Source organism: Liolophura sinensis, chromosome 1 (assembly GCF_032854445.1).
Source record: "Liolophura sinensis isolate JHLJ2023 chromosome 1, CUHK_Ljap_v2, whole genome shotgun sequence".
Classification (NCBI taxonomy): Eukaryota; Metazoa; Mollusca; class Polyplacophora; order Chitonida; family Chitonidae; genus Liolophura; species Liolophura sinensis.
In genome coordinates this window covers 91,378,584-91,399,694 of record NC_088295.1, presented here as the reverse complement: position 1 = coordinate 91,399,694, position 21,111 = coordinate 91,378,584, and the positions used below count along the sequence as shown (strand labels likewise).

Sequence of the window (21,111 nt, the reverse complement as noted above, 5' to 3'; positions counted from 1 at the left end):
ACGAAAGTTGAGACGGACTGCTTGTGTTTTCTGACATCACTTCCTGCCTCATCACCGTGACCTCGGCGTTTAAGATTTCTGTACAAAATTGGCTTTTGGTGGCAGGGATGTAAAAGCCATCGGTAGCGGGCGACGCATGCGCTGTAGGGAGTATGCAAGCCGCCTAGCGGAAGAATTAGTCAGGGAATTCTTCAGTTAGCTTGAGGTCGGGAGACAAGAAAGATAGGCAGGTTGGAGTTAATGTTTGGGATCTCTGCGTTTGATTTTAACGGTGAGTTAAAACACTGCATTATTCATCTCCTGATACATGTATGTATTTTAATCTTTGAACGTGAGACCTTTCCGTGAGATATTTCTTATTTGAAATGGTTTATTTGACCGTCGAACGACTAGATGAATGTGGGGGGTCATCGAAACTCCGAACCTTTCATTGTCTGATGGGATAAAACTACTGCTGGTAGTATCTACGATCGAGTTTACAGTAGAGTGGAAGCGAAGCCTGTGCAGTTTGTAACACTTACTGGATGACTAACACTGTCACCAGATCTTGATCGATGACCATAACGTTTTGTAGACTGTTGCTCAGGCCATTTAAATTTAGAAATCGTCGTAACGAGAAAGAAATTGTTTGAAACTACAACTTTTATTAGTGACAGTGAAATGTGAAATTTGCTGTTGTAGGCTCTCCTTTCTTGCTCACCAACTGTGAGGGGACAACGGTTGGAGGTTGAGGACTGCTGGACGAACATCATTCTGACTGCCAGCATCTGAATCATCCAGTTACTTGATATCACATCACAGCTGTGCCAACCCTTGTGGCTGTGAACTGGGAATTAAAGGAAGTTTTTAAGCTTCTCCCATGCTGTGTACACACTAAATGATTTTCCCAGTAGGCCTTACAGCTGCATGGGTGATTCTGGGTGCTAGTAATATAGACTGAGGGAACCTGAAAGCAGATTTGGATACAGTCTGTGTGTAACAGCATACAGCATAATGGCGTCGTGTACACTGGTTACTGCCATTCTCTTAGTGTTACTGACCACAGTTGCGGTAATCGTTGCCTTTACAACGCCACATTGGCTAAATTACAAATTTGTCGGACGAAGTGAAGGCCTATGGCTGCAGTGTGGAACAACAGACTGGGGAAACTGTGATTGGTTCTTTTCACAAGAATATACATCTAAAATGGTACATGCTGGTAAGTGATCTATCAACAAGATGTACATGTAAATCTACAGTGGGTTCAAGTCCAGCTCTTGCTGGCTTCCTCTCCGGCCGTACACGTGTGGCTCTGCTCGGTTTCCTCCCACCATAATGCTGGCCTCCGTCGTATAAGTGAAATATTCTCGAGTACGGCGTAAAACACCAATCAAATAAATAAATAAAATAAGTCCACAGTATGCTTACAGATTGATTAAAACTTAGGAATGTCCTCAGATTAAATAGGACATCATTGTGCATGCATTGTCTTCAGTTACTTGATTCATTTATTGTGAAAAACACTTCTTTTTAATTTGCTCGCCATACGAAGTAAGTAGAGGTATTGTGAGAGGGGGATCAGATGCTGTTGGTGGCGGTGTTGCGGTGTCCAGTTTGGTTAAGGTTTTTGGCCAATCACATGGTTGCAGTGCCCACATATGGTACGCAGATAGCCTGTTATCAATAGGTATTTGCATATCAAAGATCAAGGAGGTCTTTTACCTCGTAGCTCAGCATTTTGCTTATCTATTCACAGAGTTGCAATTTCCTCCCATTGTACATGGATTGCCAAATACAGTTTGTGATTGGCATATCAAAGACCTCGGAGGTAAAGTCGTGCACTAACTCCCTACAGTGTCCTTTACCACGACATTGATTTACAACTCCTAACATATAAAGTCACTGCTCTGCAATCCTCACGCATACGATAAACATTCATAATTGTGACAGTGTAACAATTTTGATATTTCTTCTTGAATTAATGGCAAGATCTTAGCGCTGTATACTTAGAGGATAATATCTGTGTATGACAGTGTCGATCATTCTACTTTTTTGGGGGTTAGCGATCAGTATTTAAACGTATCACATGACTTGAACATTATGCAGTTTTACAAACTGCTTAATCATGTGAGCTACTGGTGTTCTCTGAATGCTTTGTTAAGTGTTTGTTTTGATTAATTTGTGTTTTTGCCAGCCTTTCTCCATACCTACGAGCATTCATCAATTGACATTGTGAGAATATACTTGTACACATGGCATGTTATGTTGTTAGTTTGATTACTTTTGGTACAGAAGAAAGCAATAACACTGCTTAACCTCACAAAAGTTCAACGATGGGCCTCCACTCTTAGAAGAGTTAAACTTCTTGATGTCTTGTGTGATGTCATGTGGGGTTGTGTGACAAAATGGATGTTAAAGTTGACAATTCAGATATTATGCCATCATCTCGCTGAGTTAGGAGTGGAACATCATAGAACATAATGGATCTTTGTTGACGTCATGACGTCTGGTTCGAAACATTAAAATGTGATAACAAAAGTGAAATCTAAGTGAAATATCACTTTTAACAGTGGTGGAAATTCTGACATTTTCTCCTTTAAATATCATTATAAATTGTTAGGTTACATGTACATGTGTCTGTGAAGAATACAGTGAGCCCTGAAGATTTTATTGCTTCCTGTATAATGTGTTGTGTGCATTATGCTTCATTGGGAACATTTAATCCCCCCAAGAAGAGTTGAATTCCTTCGGAGCATATTCAGTGTACTGGATGATAAAATCTTCCCTGTGATGTAATATCTGTAACCTATCCAAGTGTACATGCTCACAGTTATTGTTATCTTCAGATCTGTGTGTAGCAAGAGTTACATGTGTGTCAGACTGACCCTTAGCTACATGTAGTTTTACATCATAAGGGGCAGGGCACAAAGACAAAAGATGCTCAGCTTTTCATTGGGCATAACTTTAGGCCTCAGTTTTTGTATTTCATCCTCTAAAATATTTGAATAATTGTAGTGGAATGCAAAATTTTAGTACAGTATGTACTGTAACTTTGAATGGAGAGAGTATGGAATTCATTTGATAAACATGCAATACCAATTAGGACAGATTCATCTGGCATACGTCTATGAGTAGCGGGATGTGAGGCTGTCCTGTACCTATCATGCTAAGTGGTACAGTAGAAAAGCCATAGAATGTACAGCATCTGTGGTGTTGTTAGATGAAAACATGTAGATGCACAGATTTGATGGAGATAACATTATCAGTAACACTCCTATTTTAACTCTTTTCTTAGAAAGCCATGTGTTAACCTTGAACACAGAAATACCTCTGAACAGAGAGGTGTAGATTTTTAATATTACATACAGACCACTGCTAAACATCAGCAATTTTGAACAGTAAAACAAGAAAATGCCAGCGGATAGAGATGAAGTCTAAGAGTTCATAGAACTTGAAAAAGCATTTTATAAAACAAACATTATGGTTTTAAGGTAAATAAAGAATTGTTTAATCTTGGTTGCCGTGATATACTTGAAAATATTCTGGAGTATGGCAAGAATTGCCAATCAAATAATAAAAGAAATGTGTGAATGTTGTGTCATAGAGGTGTCTTGTAGGTTTGCATTGAAGTTGTGTGAGAATATGTACCGCAGAACATTAGAACATGCAAAGATGCATTAGGGGACCCTACCAAGGGGTGCTGTGTGTTGAACTCTGTGTGCTCAGTGTACAGTGAGACACTGTTGACAGCTTGCCACAACTGTCAGTGATGTTGTCATCTGATATGTCAGTGTACTGAGCTTGCAGTGTTAACACCATTGAATTGGGAATGGCATATTCTCTACATGGTCATCTTTAGAAACCATCATTCAGGCCTTCTGAATATTACGCTGCTTTTGTCTGACTAGTTGAGCGTCCTATTAATTACAATGTTACTCAGTGATAGAATACCCCAATATATAGTGTCAGTAATCCTCGCTTTGCCCAATTTGAGGATTACTGACACCATATATTTGTGTATCCTATCACTGAGTAACCATGTAAAAAATTTATCCTGCAAAGTTCCATCAGTTCAGTGCAGAAGACCGGTGACGATGTATAAGTGAATCTACTCATCAGACTCATTTGACGTCATCTACAGGGTTTGAGAATGTATCTGTATCCCATCTGACCGTTGTTGTCGGATGTGGGATGAATGTATACATATATCCTCAAATTCTGCAATATTTGAAAAGTATGGTAGACTTTATGAGACATACTGACAGTATCTAGGAACTGTGACATCACATAACCTTCTTTCCTGATTTTCACTGAAGGCAAGGAATTTTTGGGAACATTATTTCAGTTATCTTTCACTCATGGGTAAAAAGAGTTATTCCAACATTCAGTGTCTTGATTAGAGTTGGATAAACTTCCTGTGACGTCAGAGTTCCTAACCTCTGATGGTATGGTCCATAAAGCCCACCTTGCAAGTTAGATGTTTGAGTGCCGTCAATTCATTTCACAAAAAAAAAAATAAATAAATGAAAGTATATTTATGTATAGTTATAAGTGGTCTACTTAGTGATGCCTGCTTTGATTTCTAGAGGTTTTTTCCTGTAAAACACCTTTTTAAGATCAATAGAACGCTGAGAATTAGATAAACTATGCAATTTACGTGTATTTATGGGTAGAATTATAGGTCCTTTACATGTACAATAGTTTTAGTAAATAGATTTAAGAAAATGAACATTGTGTGCAAGGGGTGGTGATATTTTTCTGTTGTTGGGTGGCTCAAGGGTGTTACAGGCATAACAATTTCAGCGCATGTTTCACTGTGTACACAATGTGTAATGCCTGTCAGTGTTGCACTGATCATGCGCAGGTTTGCAAGTGTGACTCTTACATGCTGTACATGGGTTTTGAAACTGGTTCTTAATGTATCTACATGTATTCACAGATTAAACCTTCCTATCTTGACATGATTCAGCATGATGGGTTCCTCTCTGGCTGTACATGGGAAGGCCTGCTGGCAACCTGTGGATGGTCATGGGTTTCCCCTACAGTTTTTTTTATGAGTATGGCATAAAAGACCAATCAGATAAATAAATAAATACTGTACCTTGTAATGAATAACAAAACATTGAAACTGTTCATACAGATGGTTCTGTTAACATTGTGAACAGGGAAGGATAGTGGGAAGCAGTAAATACATGTCGACAGCCAACATGGGTTGTGGTGGGCTTCACTAACAGGTACACTATTGTACACCATAGGCATGCATATAATACACAATAACTTATCACAGGTCAGAGAAAATTCTAGGCTTCAGGTGCCTGATTTGGAAAGCTGTCGTAACACTATGCTAAGTACATTTACTATGTTGACTTACTGTATCTCTTCACTGTATGTTGGAAGTTATGTCAGGCGCACTTTGTGACAGCTTCGTAAAACATACCCCTGATTGGTCAATCCACCATGGATAATCTGCCATATTTGCCAAACGGAAGAGGCATACAGCCTCATGTGGATGTATGTGTCAGTTGATAGCAACACTGGGTGACAATGTAGTTAATAACATTTCTTACCTTCATTGTCTAAAGAGTTCTAATGATTCTGGAACTAAGAACAACGTGCAAATACTTTCTCGAAACATCTTTTTGAGTTAAATTCCACACACTTTGCAAATGAAATTGAAAATGTTTAATTAGCAGTTTACCTTAGGCAAATATTTTCTCTCATCACAACCAAAGAGTTGAGACAGGCCCTGTGCTCGTATGTCCTTTTAGTCATGTGAGCCCTGATGGCAAAGCATACATTGGCTGAAGTACTGGGATTAATTTAAGAAAGGCTGTCTGTAATGCTCTTCATCATGATAAACACATCATACCAAAAAAGTTGCGTGGGTATACTGTTTTATATATGTATTTTGTCCAAAAAAGATAGTTTTAATTATTCATTTTCATTGATGCTTACCTGTATGACCTCAGCAGGCAGCATACCATCTTGTATGGCCTCAGGATTAAAAATTTGCCACAACTATATGTTGCCATGGACTGTATCATCCTGTATGGCCAATGTATTTATTTATTTATTGGATTTATTTTACGTGGTACTCAGGAATATTTCACTTATACAATGGAGGCCAGTATTATGGTGGGAGGAATCCGGGCAGAGCCTGGGAGAAACCTGTAGCGTCTCTGTTTGCTGCATCATTCTGTATTGTAGTCCATATATCATGATATATGGCCTCCATAGTCAGGGTTTCATTGTGCGTGGCCTCCATGGTTAGTGCTTCATTGTGCATGGCCTCCATAGTTAGTGCTTCATTGTGCATGGCCTCCATAGTTAGTGCTTCATTGTGCATGGCCTCCATAGTCAGCGTATCATCCTGTATGGTCTCAGTAGTCAGTGTATCATCCTGTATGGCCTCGGTAGTCAGTGTGTCATCCTGTATGACCTCAGTGGTCAATGTGTCATTGGCCTCCATAGTCAGGGTTTCATTGTGCATGGCCTCCATAGTTAGTGCTTCATCTTGTATGGCCTCCATAGTCAGTGTATCATCCTGTGTGGCCTCCATAGCCAGCGTATCATCCTGTATGGCCTCCATAGTCAGCATATCATCCTGTATGGCCTCAGTAGTCAGTGTATCATCCTGTATGGCCTCCATAGTCAGCATATCATCCTGTATGGCCTCAGTAGTCAGTGTATCATCCTGTATGGCCTCCATAGTCAGTGTATCATCCTGTATGGCCTCCATAGTCAGCGTATCATCCTGTATGGCCTCCATAGCCAGCGTATCATCCTGTATGGCCTCAGTAGTCAGTGTATCATCCTGTATGGCCTCCATAGTCAGCATATCATCCTGTATGGCCTCAGTAGTCAGTGTATCATCCTGTATGGCCTCCATAGTCAGTGTATCATCCTGTATGGCCTCCATAGTCAGCGTATCATCCTGTATGGCCTCCATAGCCAGCGTATCATCCTGTATGGCCTCAGTAGTCAGTGTATCATTCTGTTTGGCCTCCATGGTCAGTGTATCATCATATATTGCCCTGGTAGTTCAAGCTGTGGGACAGATCATGTTACAAGATTGTGTAGGTTAGAGTGAGGAAAGGGGCTCTTGTGCTTCAGCCTGTAACCTGGAGACATCTGGGGCACATTGCATCACCAGCCTGAGGGCTGTGCTGCCCCACCAGACAGCCTGTAAATGTATAGGTTTATCCCCTGACCTTTTCTGCATCCATCAAGGGGCAGGCTAATCAGTGCATTGTGGGGGACAAAATCAAAGGAATGAAATCATTACTGCTCTCATTTGATTCTCCAATTGTGTATTAACTAAGGCATCACTAATAGGTGATAAGATTACATGGTTACTGTGCTCTGTTAAGCCTGTAAGTTAGACTTGCAGGTGTATGTCATGACTGTTAGAAATGTAAGGGTAAAAACCAGTGTATTTCGGCTGATGATGGGCTAGGTGTTGTACAGTGTGAAATGCAAGGGTACAAACCATTAACTGTACCTGGTGGTGTATAGGGTTTGATGATAGGAACTGCTAACTATACCTTGTGACATATCATACATGTAGAGGGTTTGACATTGGCATGTTAGGGGACAAGAGGAGAACAGGGATCTGCTAAGGGCTATGAGGACATGGGCTGAGTGGATTTTTGAGTGTACATTGGCAAGTGTTTCAGTAAACAGTGGCCAAACCAGGACCTGTGTATCTAGCCTCCTCTGTGGCATGGTGGTCACCCCAGATTAGGTCAGTTCTGTGCTATTCACTCTGGTCAGTGACAGATCTCCATGACCCAGCACCATGACCCAGCACCAAAATCATTCCAGGAAAAGACAGCAAAAGGATTTTTTAGTGGTAGATTTATTGTCCAAAAGTGGCGATGGGGAAGAGGGGGCGGGTTGGTCAAGACTGGCATAAATTCCCTCCATTCACATCACTGGCCTTTGACCAGGTCTCAGAGTAAAGATCAGTTTGCATTCACACTATCAGTTGCTAATGTTTTTTCCTAGATTCTGCCATGTTTTGTGTAAATGGAAGCAGCATTAAGTGAAATCAGTGAAATAATTTTATCATGAAGTACATGATGGATCATGTTGAAAGTTTCAGCTATTTGTGGCTCTTCATTCCTAATTTGTTTGTTTCTACCCTTTCTTTAAAAAGTTCTTTGATCACTTATTGAAGAATTTCTTCATGAAAAGCAATTTACATACATATACGCACACTTACAATTTGCTTTGGATATGTACATTTGTTTACGTATATATTACATGTGTGGTCATGTGTTTCGCACACATGTTCATGTGTGTGTATATATATATATATATTGCACAAATGCATTCATGTATATGGTACACTTGTTCATACATATTGCAACCATGCGTTTGTGTACAGGTATATCGCACAAACAGGGCCATATCTATATGTTTAGCAAGTTCTGATCTCCAGTTTTAAAGGTGACACTGTGACCATGCATGAAGAAGTGTCAGAAATACAACTTAAGATGATGCTTTCTGTGGATGAAAGAAATTTGTATGAAACCAATTTTTGTTGAGAAAGCACCCTTTATTTTTGTTCAGTTTACTTTGTAATAGTTATAATTTAATACAGCTTGATCAGTTTGGGTGATTAACAGTTTGGGATTGCAAATGTTTTCCAGAAGTAAAATTGTTTTATATAATAGGCCCCTCCACAAATACATGTGAGTATAGTATACATTGAAAACATTACCTTGTGAAATTATTCGCTGTTGTACAGTAAATCATCATCTAAAGTAGGAGTAATGTGGTTTTAAGTTAATTACTTCTTGGATGGTAACTACATTGTAACTGTATGTACTGTTGTCTGTTTCAGTGTGGTTTAAGGCTGTCCAGGGTCTGTTCACCTGTGCGGTGTTCAGCAGCCTGCTCTCCCTCATGGTCGCTCTCTTCTCCCTATGCTGTGGCTGTGACTGCTGTAACCCTCATCAGGCTGCAGGTGCCTTTGCAAACCTCACATGTAAGTTACCTGCATCATCTCTGATTTTTCTCGACCATGGAGGTCACTTACCATGATTAATTTACCATCTTAGATATGAAGTCAATATAGTTTTAGAAATACACCTACATGTATCACGTTATAGCCCAGTGTACATGTACATTTATACAAATCAGGGCTGGTATGGGTCATAAATTGAAAACCATAAGTGTAATCTTTGATGGAGTTTAACAGCGGTACATTACATTTTAGGTGTGGCATTGCGTTTACATCTTTATAGTGCCTCTGTGCTGTATATAGGCTGTATATCACTGTGTATAAGAGTAATGGAAACAGGGAAGTTGTGAGCTGGCAAAGTTTAGCCAGCTCACAACTTTCACACCACATGCTGTCTAACCTACACACCATAACTTTGTTACACTCTGTGGCATATTCTAGGGGTTGTGGTGCAGAGTCAGGTGAACCATGAGCTCTGAATCTGACCTGTTCCAGCACCCCTGGTTATAAATACAGCAGGCTGACTACATGGAGCACTGTACCTCATTCTACCGCTTTAGGTCACTGGCGATGTACAAATGTCTGTATTCACCCTGGCTGTAGTCCTCTCAGTTGTAATGTTTTGTACCAGTTTGGCTCCTCTTACAAATTACCAAACTGAAAAAAGAAGTTTGTTCATGGGAAGAACTTTATGGACAGAAGCCATCACAGGGAAATTGAACGGTCGTTTAGCACATGTTCGTCATTCTTAGTGTTAATTGCTGTGCAGCTTAACTGTTTATGGGGCAAGTTTTCGAAGTACAGAGAAGTACAAAATACAACCTGCTTTGCTCCATGTATGTGATCACTAAGAGACAGCTGGTTAATAAAGTAACTGGGCTATTATTGTGAATAAGGAGACATGAAGGAGATTCTAGATGTACAATAATACATTTCCCTGTGTGCTCCTAAACTGGTACGATGGACACACTGAACCAGTGTGATGTATTGTAGTGTTACAGTCACATGGGTCACCTCCTCTAGATCACAGTCTTTTCTGAAGGATTGGTTGTATGTAAACTATGAGATATTAATACATTGTGTAACATAATTTGCTACAGGTGAGCGTTGTTTTAAAATAGACAGTGTGATTGAACCATTTACCCAAGTACCTGTGAATTATGTTCATGTACCAGCATAGAGTAGCGATAACAATGTCCCCTATTTACCACCTTTGTCAATGTCAGACTGTACCTATGCAGTTTTCCTTTTAATTTTTACTATTAACTCTGTGTTTTATCTCTGCACATTTAATTCATCATTGACTGGCTTCCTCTCTGGTTGTACGTGGGAAGGTCTGCCTTACAGGGGAAGGTCTGCCATACAGGGGAAGGTCTGCCATCAACTTAGTGATTGACGGGCAGAGCCAGGAGGAAACCTGTGACTATCCGCAGGCTGCTACCAGATCTTCCCACATACATTTAATTAATTCATTAGTCATTTAATGTGCCTGCTTTGTATGTTACATATATGACTGTGTGCAGTGGGTGTGACCTTGGTACATGAGCTCATTTCTTTGGGGTGTTTCCTGTGTATAATGTTCTGTAGTCAGCTAGACAAATACATGTACTCTGTGCGGAAACTCCCTGACATGGACTAGTTCTGCGAGCAGTGACTCCCTCCAATGTCAGACTGAACAAGCAGTACGGAACCTCCCTGACATGGACTAGTTCTGCCAGCAGTGACTCCCTTCAATGTCAGACTGAACAAGCAGTACGGAACCTCCCTGACATGGACTAGTTCTGCCAGCAGTGACTCCCTTCAATGTCAGACTGAACAAGCAGTACGGAACCTCCCTGACATGGACTAGTTCTGCCAGCAGTGACTCCCTTCAATGTCAGACTGAACATGCAGTACGGAAACTCCCTGACATGGACTAGTACTGCCAGCAGTGACTCCCTCCAATGTCAGAGTGAACAAGCAGTACGAAACCTCCCTGACATGGACTAGTTCTGCCAGCAGTGACTCCCTCCAATGTCAGAGTGAACAAGCAGTACGAAACCTCCCTGACATGGACTAGTTCTGCCAGCAGTGACTCCCTCCAATGTCAGAGTGAACAAGCAGTACGAAACCTCCCTGACATGGACTAGTTCTGCCAGCAGTGACTCCCTCCAATGTCAGAGTGAACATGCAGTACGGAAACTCCCTGACATGGACTAGTTCTGCCAGCAGTGACTCCCTCCAAAGTCAGACTGAACATGCAGTACGGAAACTCCCTGACATGGACTAGTTCTGCCAGCAGTGACTCCCTCCAGTGTCAGACTGAACATGCATGTTATAATAAACCTGCTTTATTACCAACACAGAGAGAGAACATTTTCACTCTGATATACCCATTTTGTCAAGTTCACTCCTGTGAAATTTAAGTGTCCTAATATTGTCACAAAAGAATGAAATTCAGGACAGGTTTTGATAGGTACCACAGTGGCTGATTTTGGTGTCTCTGTTCGAAGGGTTTAACAATTTAATAACAAAAAAAAAAAAAAAAAAACAGTTTCAAGACCAATTTAGCAAGTACACCTAGATTTAGAGGTTTATAGAATTTGAAATAGTCACATTGTTTAAAACTATCGGCTGTACGTAGGAAGGTCTGCTAGCTACCTGCTGATGGTTGTGGGTTTCCCCTGGGCTCTGCCCGGTTTCGTCCCACCATAATGCTGGCTGCCATCTTTATAAGTGAAATATTCTTGAGCACAGCGTAAAACACCAATCAAATAAAGAAATAAATTTAAAACTATCAAAACCTATGATCTACATGTTCCAACATAGGCTGTCATTTCTTTGTCACCCTATTGATGTTATCTGAACAAATATTATGTCATTGTGTACTAACTTTGACCATGTATGACCCGTATAAATACATACATGTAGAAAACAGGAGTAGATACTAGTAAGTGTGACAGATCATGACTCATAGTAATGAAGCTAAATGAGACGATGCTTGATGTGAAGGAGTCATTTCCCTGGCCAGGATTTTCTCCTCAGTATGCTTGAGTGGACAGGATCCCCAGCTGAGGGGTTGTTCCTGTGCTGTGAGATCAGAGTGCTATTATGTATTTAACTGGCCATAAGTTGTTCAGAGCGCAATTACCCTTAGTAGGTTCTTGGATTAAAACATACAGCACAATTTTACGTTGTATAAAACTCGTTAGACAGTTGATGCATAAATTACATGTATTGCTGCTATAATTTATCTGCTGAACTTACATGATAACAGAAAAGTAGCTGTTATTCAAATTAAGTTTACCTGGGGATATATACTATGAAAGTGGTCTGTTCTAAAATTAGTTGATAGAATGAAAGGGACAAGTAGGAAAGTTGTGCCCACGTTTAGTATGTATATAGTTTTCTAAATTTAGATGTGTTGTTAACACACAACTGATTTTCCTTGAGGAATCCTGTCTATTCATTGGAATTTGCCTTCTTGTTTAATACTATACAAAAGAATTGTTCACTTACACAGGGTGATGAGTTTTGTATGCAGAGGAAACCAGAATGGCATTATTCACTATTGACGCAGTGCTTAGCATGGGTCCAACCTACACTGTACCTTCATGGGAAAAGTTTCACTAACTCAAGCCTTTCCTTTTATTTGGTATGCACAGCCACTGATTTCCTAGTTCATCGAAAGTGTAGATATGTCTAAGTGAAAATTTAAACTTTCAAATCAAACAAGTTAATCCAAGGTCTGCTGGGTTTTGGATTTGAACTTTTAGTTAGTGAATATTAGTTGGTGGTGGTTGCCTAAGTCAGCTCAGCTTTCTCCTGTCTAGTATGTAAATATTGGTTAGTGGTGGTTGCCTAAGTCAGCTCAGCTTTCTCCTGTCTAGTATGTAAATATTAGTTAGTGGTGGTTGCCTAAGTCAGCCCAGCTTTCTCCTGTCTAGTATGTAAATATTAGTTAATGGTGGTTGCCTAAGTCAGCCCAGCTTTCTCCTGTCTATTATGTAAATATTAGTTAATGGTGGTTGCCTAAGTCAGCCCAGCTTTCTCCTGTCTATTATGTAAATATTAGTGGTGGTTGCCTAAGTCAGCTCAGCTTTATCCTGTCTAGTATGTAAATATTAGTTAGTGGTGGTTGCCTAAGTCAGCTCAGCTTTCTCCTGTCTATTATGTAAATATTAGTTAGTGGTGGTTGCTTAAGTCAGCCCAGCTTTCTCCTGTCTATTATGTAAATATTAGTTAATGGTGGTTGCCTAAGTCAGCCCAGCTTTCTCCTGTCTATTATGTAAATATTAGTGGTGGTTGCCTAAGTCAGCTCAGCTTTATCCTGTCTAGTATGTAAATATTAGTTAGTGGTGGTTGCCTAAGTCAGCTCAGCTTTCTCCTGTCTATTATGTAAATATTAGTTAGTGGTGGTTGCTTAAGTCAGCCCAGCTTTCTCCTGTCTATTATGTAAATATTAGTTAGTGGTGGTTGCCTAAGTCAGCTCAACTTTCTCCTGTCTAGTATGTAAATATTAGTTAGTGGTGGTTGCCTAAGTCAGCTCAACTTTCTCCTGTCTATTATGTAAATATTAGTTAGTGGTGGTTGCCTAAGTCAGCTCAACTTTCTCCTGTCTAGTATGTAAATATTAGTGGTGGTTGCCTAAGTCAGCCCAGCTTTCTCCTGTCTAGTATGTAAATATTAGTTAGTGGTGGTTGCCTAAGTCAGCCCAGCTTTCTCCTGTCTAGTATGTAAATATTAGTTAATGGTGGTTGCCTAAGTCAGCCCAGCTTTCTCCTGTCTAGTATGTAAATATTAGTTAATGGTGGTTGCCTAAGTCAGCTCAGCTTTCTCCTGTCTATTATGTAAAGATTAGTTAATGGTGGTTGCCTAAGTCAGCTCAGCTTTCTCCTGTCTAGTATGTAAATATTAGTAAGTGGTGGTTGGCTAAGTCAGCTCAGCTTTCTCCTGTCTAGTATGTAAATATTAGCTGTACGTAAAGTTGAATGAATTTGTATCAAATCATGTAAACAATGGAATAATAATGGTATATTCATTGTTTGGTTGTAGTTCTGCTGCTGGCCGTGGCTATGTGTGTGTTTGGAGCCAAAGCCCATCTAGAATTGGATGCTGAAATCAACCCTGACTACCCAATCTGCTTTGGCTGGAGCTTCTGGCTGGGGGTGGGGGCAACAGTCCTCTCCCTTGTCTCTACTGTTCTGTACTTTTGTGTCAGCCGCACTGAGGATGTTGTGGTCTAGCTGAAGATGGAATGATATCATCTTGTGGAAACACTGACTATCATAGCCATACAGTGTCTTGTCTTTGTATATCAGTGCATGGAACCTGTCGGTACATATAAAGTGTACCAGGGTACAGCCATGCTTGCATGTTCCGAAAATACCAACACAAATGTTATGGGTAATGGCTCTTAAGTTTTTGAGGTTTGTCTTGCATTGTAAAGAATGTGTATGGTGTATGACAGACTTTATTATGCAGTTGAGTTACTGATGTGGCAGGACTGTCATAGTCAGCTGTTGTGCCTGTGTAGAGAAATCTTTGGTGTAAACCAGTATGACTGACAGCAGGACACTGATGAGTTAAGATGACTGTCTCGGTGGTTTCGATTTTATGATGTCTTCCATGCCAAACAGGATGAAGTTTTGGAAGCATAGTAAGTGACAGTTGCTTTCATTACTTTCTCAGTTGTCTCTAAATCTGATCATCATTCATACAAGTCAAGAAAGAAGTCCCTGTGGGAAACTGCTGAGAGGAAAAACAGCTACATATATCTACCCAGTATTACTTGTAAGGAAAATACAAAACATACGAAAAGTTCCAATTTGATCAATGATCTCTTGGAACTCTTTCTCCCATTATCTACATATACATGTACATGTTTAGTGAAGACGGTTGCAGCCATTGATTTGGTATTTTGCTGATCTTAAGATTTAAAGAGAACATATCTTGTGCACTGTAAATTGTTGAGCAGTTTTGCTTTCTGGCAGTACTTTTTCAGATGTTATTTTATAGAATCAGTGCTTCCCTTTTTCCAAGATGTACTTCATCATTTCTGTGTATTTTTTGTGTTAGTTTTATTCAGGATCAATTTAGGTTTTAAATCAGCTCTTCTTCCTTAGCTTTACATGACGTAGATTCCCTATGACGCTAACAGTTACAATTGTTTTATTGGATCAATCCATTTTTTTTAATGCGTTATTGTGATGCCTGAAGGCAGCAAGGGTATTTTAATGATTGTTTTCTAAGGTGTGCACTGGTGGGCTGTTGTGTTAGATGTAGTCAGATGTCCACATACATGACATCTAATTTGTTTATTGTGGTGTGTAGGCCTACTTGTTTTAGATTTTTTTACCACATATGTGTACTTTAGATGGGACTCTGTTCATGCACTGTGAATTCCATGTTGATACACTCTGATATACATTATTCGTGTATTCTTAAGACATTACCATACCTAGGAAATCCAAACCTTAAGAGATGGTTTCATTGGACAGGCTACAGGTAGAAGTTTTGGGTGGCAGCCATGCCCTTGGCCAGTTCACACAGCCTAAAGGTGCCCCAAATCATGAAATAGGGCATGAACATTAAATGTTTTGTTTTGAATTGTTAAACATGGATCTATTGGATCGGGGAAGGGGGGATAATGTGGAACACCACAGGTCACAGAGACTAGACACCTGGAAGTGGGAAATCAGGGTAATTGCACCCTTTGCAGAGAGGTTAAAACTTTGCCAGAACGTAGATCGCAACATGCCACAGAGAACCAGGTTTGAGGTTGGGGAATGTGAGATCCTGAATTGACTACACCTGACTGGACCCCCATCGACCTTGTGGCCACCCGTGGTGGTGGTGGTGGCGGTGGCGGTGGAGGCTTACGGCTGTGAGAGATGTGGGTACTCCATGGAGCAGGTATGGCGGCAGGCATGTGTAGGGAAATAAGATAGCTCTTTCTGTTATCTGACCGCCAGCCGTCTGAGAAATTTCAGAGCAGCCAGGATAGCCAGTTTATGAGTAACGTCAAAATATGTACAGCAGTGCTGACCTTCTGCTGAGACCGCGTCGGAGGGCTGACTGACTGGCTTACCAGCTCACCACTCTGTGATACGGCTGCGGTAAATTACCATGGCAACAGGCTCGGTGGCATAAGATGAAAATCTGAGCCGGTCCTAAGTCACTGGTTAAAGAGTAAGATGGTTGACTGACGGACGGCTGAACAGCTTGTGGTGCAGAGCCCCCCCACCCTCCCCCTTAGCGGATCGACACACTCTCTTGCTCAATTGTAGGACCGTGCCGGAGACTTGTCAGAGTGATGCAGAAAACCCATGTCCGTTATATGTTCGATAACTTGTCTGTGAGACGGGCAGAGAGGATCCAAAGGCTCTTTGATTCGATTGTGTGTATTTGTTCAGTTCTGTGACCCATATTAAACTGTTTGCACGGTGTGCTGTGGGAGAGAGATCAGGGACGGGAGCACAAGTGATTGCTGCCAGGGCCCTGTCGTGTGCGGACGGCACTGTTGAGTAGGTCGATGTGTTCGGCCGCCAATACAGAAGAGTCGCCCAGACACTACTTAGGTCAACATGACCGTCCGCGGAATAATCCATTTGAATTCACAACCGGTTTTGGCATTTTAACATCCCACAAATAATTAGTAATATTGCACGATCTTAACGTTGTTCAGCATGACACATCTTTTGGACCGAAAGTCTATATAGACCTATCACATATCTCCATACGATGGACAGTGTCTTGATAGGCATTGAAATGCTCAAGATAGTTTTCTGATTGTTCGCCATAGAATGTACAAGTATTGGTATTTCGGATCAAATATTTTTTGCTATTTGTATTATCTGGTTACTTGACAATCATGTGTAAGGTTATTGCGCTAACCCTCCAACTCCTCCCCCTATATTCCTCAGAAGAATATGTGTTTTGGCTTCGTTTTCCATTGAGCCTCTTTTTTTCTATCACTGTTCGTCACCGAAACTGTTTATTATCATCTCCTATATTTCACAATGTTATCAAATACAGGTGTATTTGTTTGTTATTTGCAGTATTGTTTTCTAGATTTTAATTGCCTTTTTTCTTTATTTAATTTAAACATTTCTTGGATGATGATTCCTTTTACCTTACATAATTAACTTCAAAGTGTTGTAATATGGTAATAATATCAATACAATTAAATTATTGCCCTGAGGGGATTCATTAAGCACTACAGAAATATTTAGGTTTAAAGCGTGGATAAATGAAACCAAAGAATATATTCTCTACCTTAAACTCCTAAGAAAGAAACAAAAAATCATGATGGCTAAGTTTTCCTTTGGCAGCAGGAAATTTGTGTCTGGCAAATTCAGTGCAGTGTTAAGAGTTTTATTATTGCATACGTGAGAAAAGCATACAGATAATCGAACATGCGTACATATAAAATCGTTTGGTTACAAATTTACTTCAAAGGGTCAGACTTACAGCCGAAAGTTAATGTTGAATTATTCACTTTTGTGGAAACTATCAATAATAAAGAATGTATTATAACACTTACAAAGTTGCCGATAGACGAACTGTGAATATTGTAAGTCTCAAATCTAATTAAAACTCTAAACTCAAACTGGTATCTAAAGGTTATTGGTTTTTGGAAACAAAGTAGACCGTTACGACAGAATTGTACCTGTCTGTAAGGGGTCAATGTGATGTACAACGGCGCCGTATATCTAGTCAGTCTGTAGGACGGGAAGTCCGCTGTGTGGTGTGAACTACATGTACGTATATATGGTCTACAGTTTTCTCTATATTTCAAATGTAAATGATAGCGTGCCATTGTGTATTATCAAATCAATAAAACATATTTTTCAGTGTTTTATAATATTGGCATGTCTTCTTCTTTACTACGGTGATGTGGCATTTTCATCGACATCGGTAAAAGTTTGTCTTATCTCCCTCACGGGGGCCTCCGTGGCTCAGTTGGCTAGCGCGCTGGCGCAGCGTAATGAGTTCAAGTCCAGCTCATGCTGACTTCCTCTCCTGCCGTACATGGGAAGGTCTGCCAACAACCTGCGGATGGTCGAGGGTTTCCCCTGGGCTCTGCTCGGTTTCCACCCACCATAATGTTGGCCGCCGTGGTATAAGTGAAATATTCTTGAGAACGGCGTAAAACACCAATCAAATAAATAAGTCTTATCACCCTCTGAGGTGTTGAAAGTCACATTCTCTAACTTTACTTACGTTGAAGTCGGCTTGTTCACAAACACAAGTAAATACTGTTCAAATCACTATATGCGGATTCCGGTGTATCGTCGTGGGGGGTTAGCAGTCACAGTGTGTGGGTTCGATCCTGAGCCTGACACAGTAAATAGTGCTATGTTTTGTAGATGCATGTCTCCAGTTTCAAAGAAACAATGTAAGTAACAGGGACACTGTGGACGGCGAGATGGGGAGGGAATTAGCAGTATGAGCTGGAACATTCAGGGCGTCTTTCCATCGGTGCATCTCTCTGCGATGTAGACCAACGAAGTGAGATGAACATCGGCCATCAGATTATTTTTCAGCCTTGTCCATCTCTGAGTTGTACAGCCTCATTTGCTGTGCGGATCATCTTGATCTATTGCTTGTATTTCTAGTGGATGATTTTTTTTATTGCTGGTTGCTCGTCTTTGTCGCCGCTGGCCAGTGGGGCTTCTTGATGGCTCTTAGCTCGTCTCTCTCTACACTGCCTGGTGGATACATTTTTGATGGCTGATTGCTCGCCTTTGTCTCCATTGGCTCAGGAGGATGGTTTATTGATGACTCTTAACTCGTCCGACCGATGGATGATTTTTTGATGGCTGTTAGCCCGTCTTTTCTCCGCTGGTCCATGGATGGTTTCATCATGGCTGCTAGCTTGTTTCCTCTCCGTTGGCCGGTGGAAAGTTTCTTAATGGCTGTTAGATCGTCTTTTTAACCGCTCACCGGTGGGTGGATTCTTCATGGCTGTTGACTCGTCCCTCTCCGTTGGCCGGTGGAAAGATTCTTCATGGCTGTTAGCTCGTCTCTCTCACCGCTGACCGATCGGTGGTTTCTTGATGGCTGTTGGCTTGTCACTCTCTCCGCTCGCCGGTGCATGGATAGTGTCTTGATGACTGTTAGCTCATATCTCTCTCTCCGCGTGGATATCTCCAATGGACAGTGTTTAATATGGGCGTTTGTCCGCTGTACAAAAATCATGTAGCCCATGGGTTTAACACAGAGACATGGTCATATATAACACAAATGGACAAAAGGGGATTGAAGAAAACCACGTAGTCCTGTGGTTAGCGTTCATAGCACACAGCAATGACCCCAAAGCCTCTCACCAATGTATTCGCAGGGAGTTCAAGTCCAGTTCATGCTGGCTTCCTTTCTGGCCGTACATGGGAAGGTCTTTCAACAACCTGCGAATGGTCGTGGGATCATACTTGGCTCTGTCCTGTTTCTTCTCACAATAAAGCTAACCGCCGTCGTATGAGTGAAATATTTTTGAGTAAGGTATAAAACACCAGTCAGAAGAATAAAAAAAATCAGCGCGTGTATGATGCAGCCTTGGATGCGTATAGAAAGATGTTTCTTCTAGCGATAGTACACCTTGTATCAGCGATAGTACACCCTGTATTAGCAATAGTACACCTTGTATCAGTGAGCGTTGAGCCTGTGGCCAAGCATATACATATACATGTAGGCTACATTCTTTCATCGTATAGCCACGCTGTTCGCTGTAGCAATATCCGCCTTCCTTATAAGATTTAATATTAGCACAATGCAGCAGGGGGGAATCGGTTCCATTTTCAGGACAACAGATTTCTCCGATTTGCTTGCTGAAGTAATTTATGTGTTATGACCTATATTGAAATAACGTTGGACAACTGGGGAGATAACCCTAAACTGAGAGTTGAGTAGAATCGGGCTAAAGAGTTACTGCCCATTTTGGAAAATACATTACCTTATCAAAGGAACATCACTTTTACAAACATAAAAATACACCTGGTGATACCTAATAAATCAATTCAAGGCATGCTTACTGTTGTAAACCATGTTGTATACATCAGTAAGTCTGAATGTTTCGAATTTCAGGAGTACATGTACATGCATGTTCTAATAAAATGTTACAGCGCGGTATAGGCTAGATAACACTAAAAGAAGGGCAGTGTGAAAAATATATAAAAAATATTATTTAGCTGGATTCCTTTAAAGCTGCATTCATCCCAACTGGTATCGAACAGTTGCTAAGACATAAGTTTTATCTTGTTTTGAAGAACATTTAAGCATTTGTAAAGGCAAACGGCTATAATATTCTGTAAACTTGTACAATAAACAGAAGTTGATGTCCACATAAGCTTATAATGTTATCCACCTCCACTTCTATACCACGGAAGGAAGGCGGCAGAGCTACAGAGTACCACTTCTATGCCACAGAAAAAGACGGCAGAGCTACAGAGTACCACGTCTATGCCACAGAAAAAAAACGGCAGAGCTACAGAGTACCACTTCTATGCCACAGAAAAAGAGGGCATAGCTACAGAGTACCACTTCTATGCCACAGAAAGATGGTGATAAAACTACAGAGTACCACTTCACCACAGAAAGAAGGCGGAAGAGCTATAAGGTACCATTTATATGCCACAGAAAGAAGGTGGCAGAGCTACAGAGTACCACTTCTATGCCACAGAAAGAAGGCGGCAGAGCTGTAGAGTACCACTTCTGTGCCACAGAAGGAAGGCGGCAGAGCTATAGAGCACCACTTCTATGCCACAGAAAGAAGGCGGCAGAGCAACAGAGCACCACTTCAATGCCACAGAGGGGGGCCTCCGTGGCTCAGTTGGTTAGCGCGCTAGCGCAGCGTAATGACCCAGGAGTCTCTCCCCAATGCGGTCGCTGTGAGTTCAAGTCCAGCTCATGCTGGCTTTCTCTCTGGCAGTACGTGGGAAGGTCTGTCAGCTACCTGCGGATGGTCGTGGGTTTCCCCCGGGTTCTGCCCGGTTTCCACCCACCATAATGCTGGCCGCCGTCGTATAAGTGAAATATTCTTGAGTACGGCGTAAAACACCAATCAAAAAAATCGAAAATCAATGCCACAGAAAAAAATAAGGCGGCAGAGCAATAGAGTACCACATAAGATAGGGTGTCCAATGCAGTCCATACACATAGCTTCAGGTGTTCGGGCTGGTATTGTG

General features: G+C 41.0%; 1 protein-coding gene across 1 annotated transcript; it reads left to right on the top strand.

Annotated features, from left to right (window-relative positions):
• Window positions 1-215: 215 nt before the first annotated feature.
• On the top strand, window positions 216-16,174 carry LOC135481400 (uncharacterized). Its single transcript, XM_064761231.1, has 4 exons — window positions 216-271; window positions 682-1,198; window positions 8,828-8,971; window positions 13,982-16,174. Exons 2-4 carry the CDS (start codon window positions 994-996, stop codon window positions 14,170-14,172), a joined length of 540 nt encoding a protein of 179 aa, XP_064617301.1. The 5' UTR covers window positions 216-271; window positions 682-993; the 3' UTR covers window positions 14,173-16,174.
• The last annotated feature ends 4,937 nt before the right edge of the window (window positions 16,175-21,111 follow it).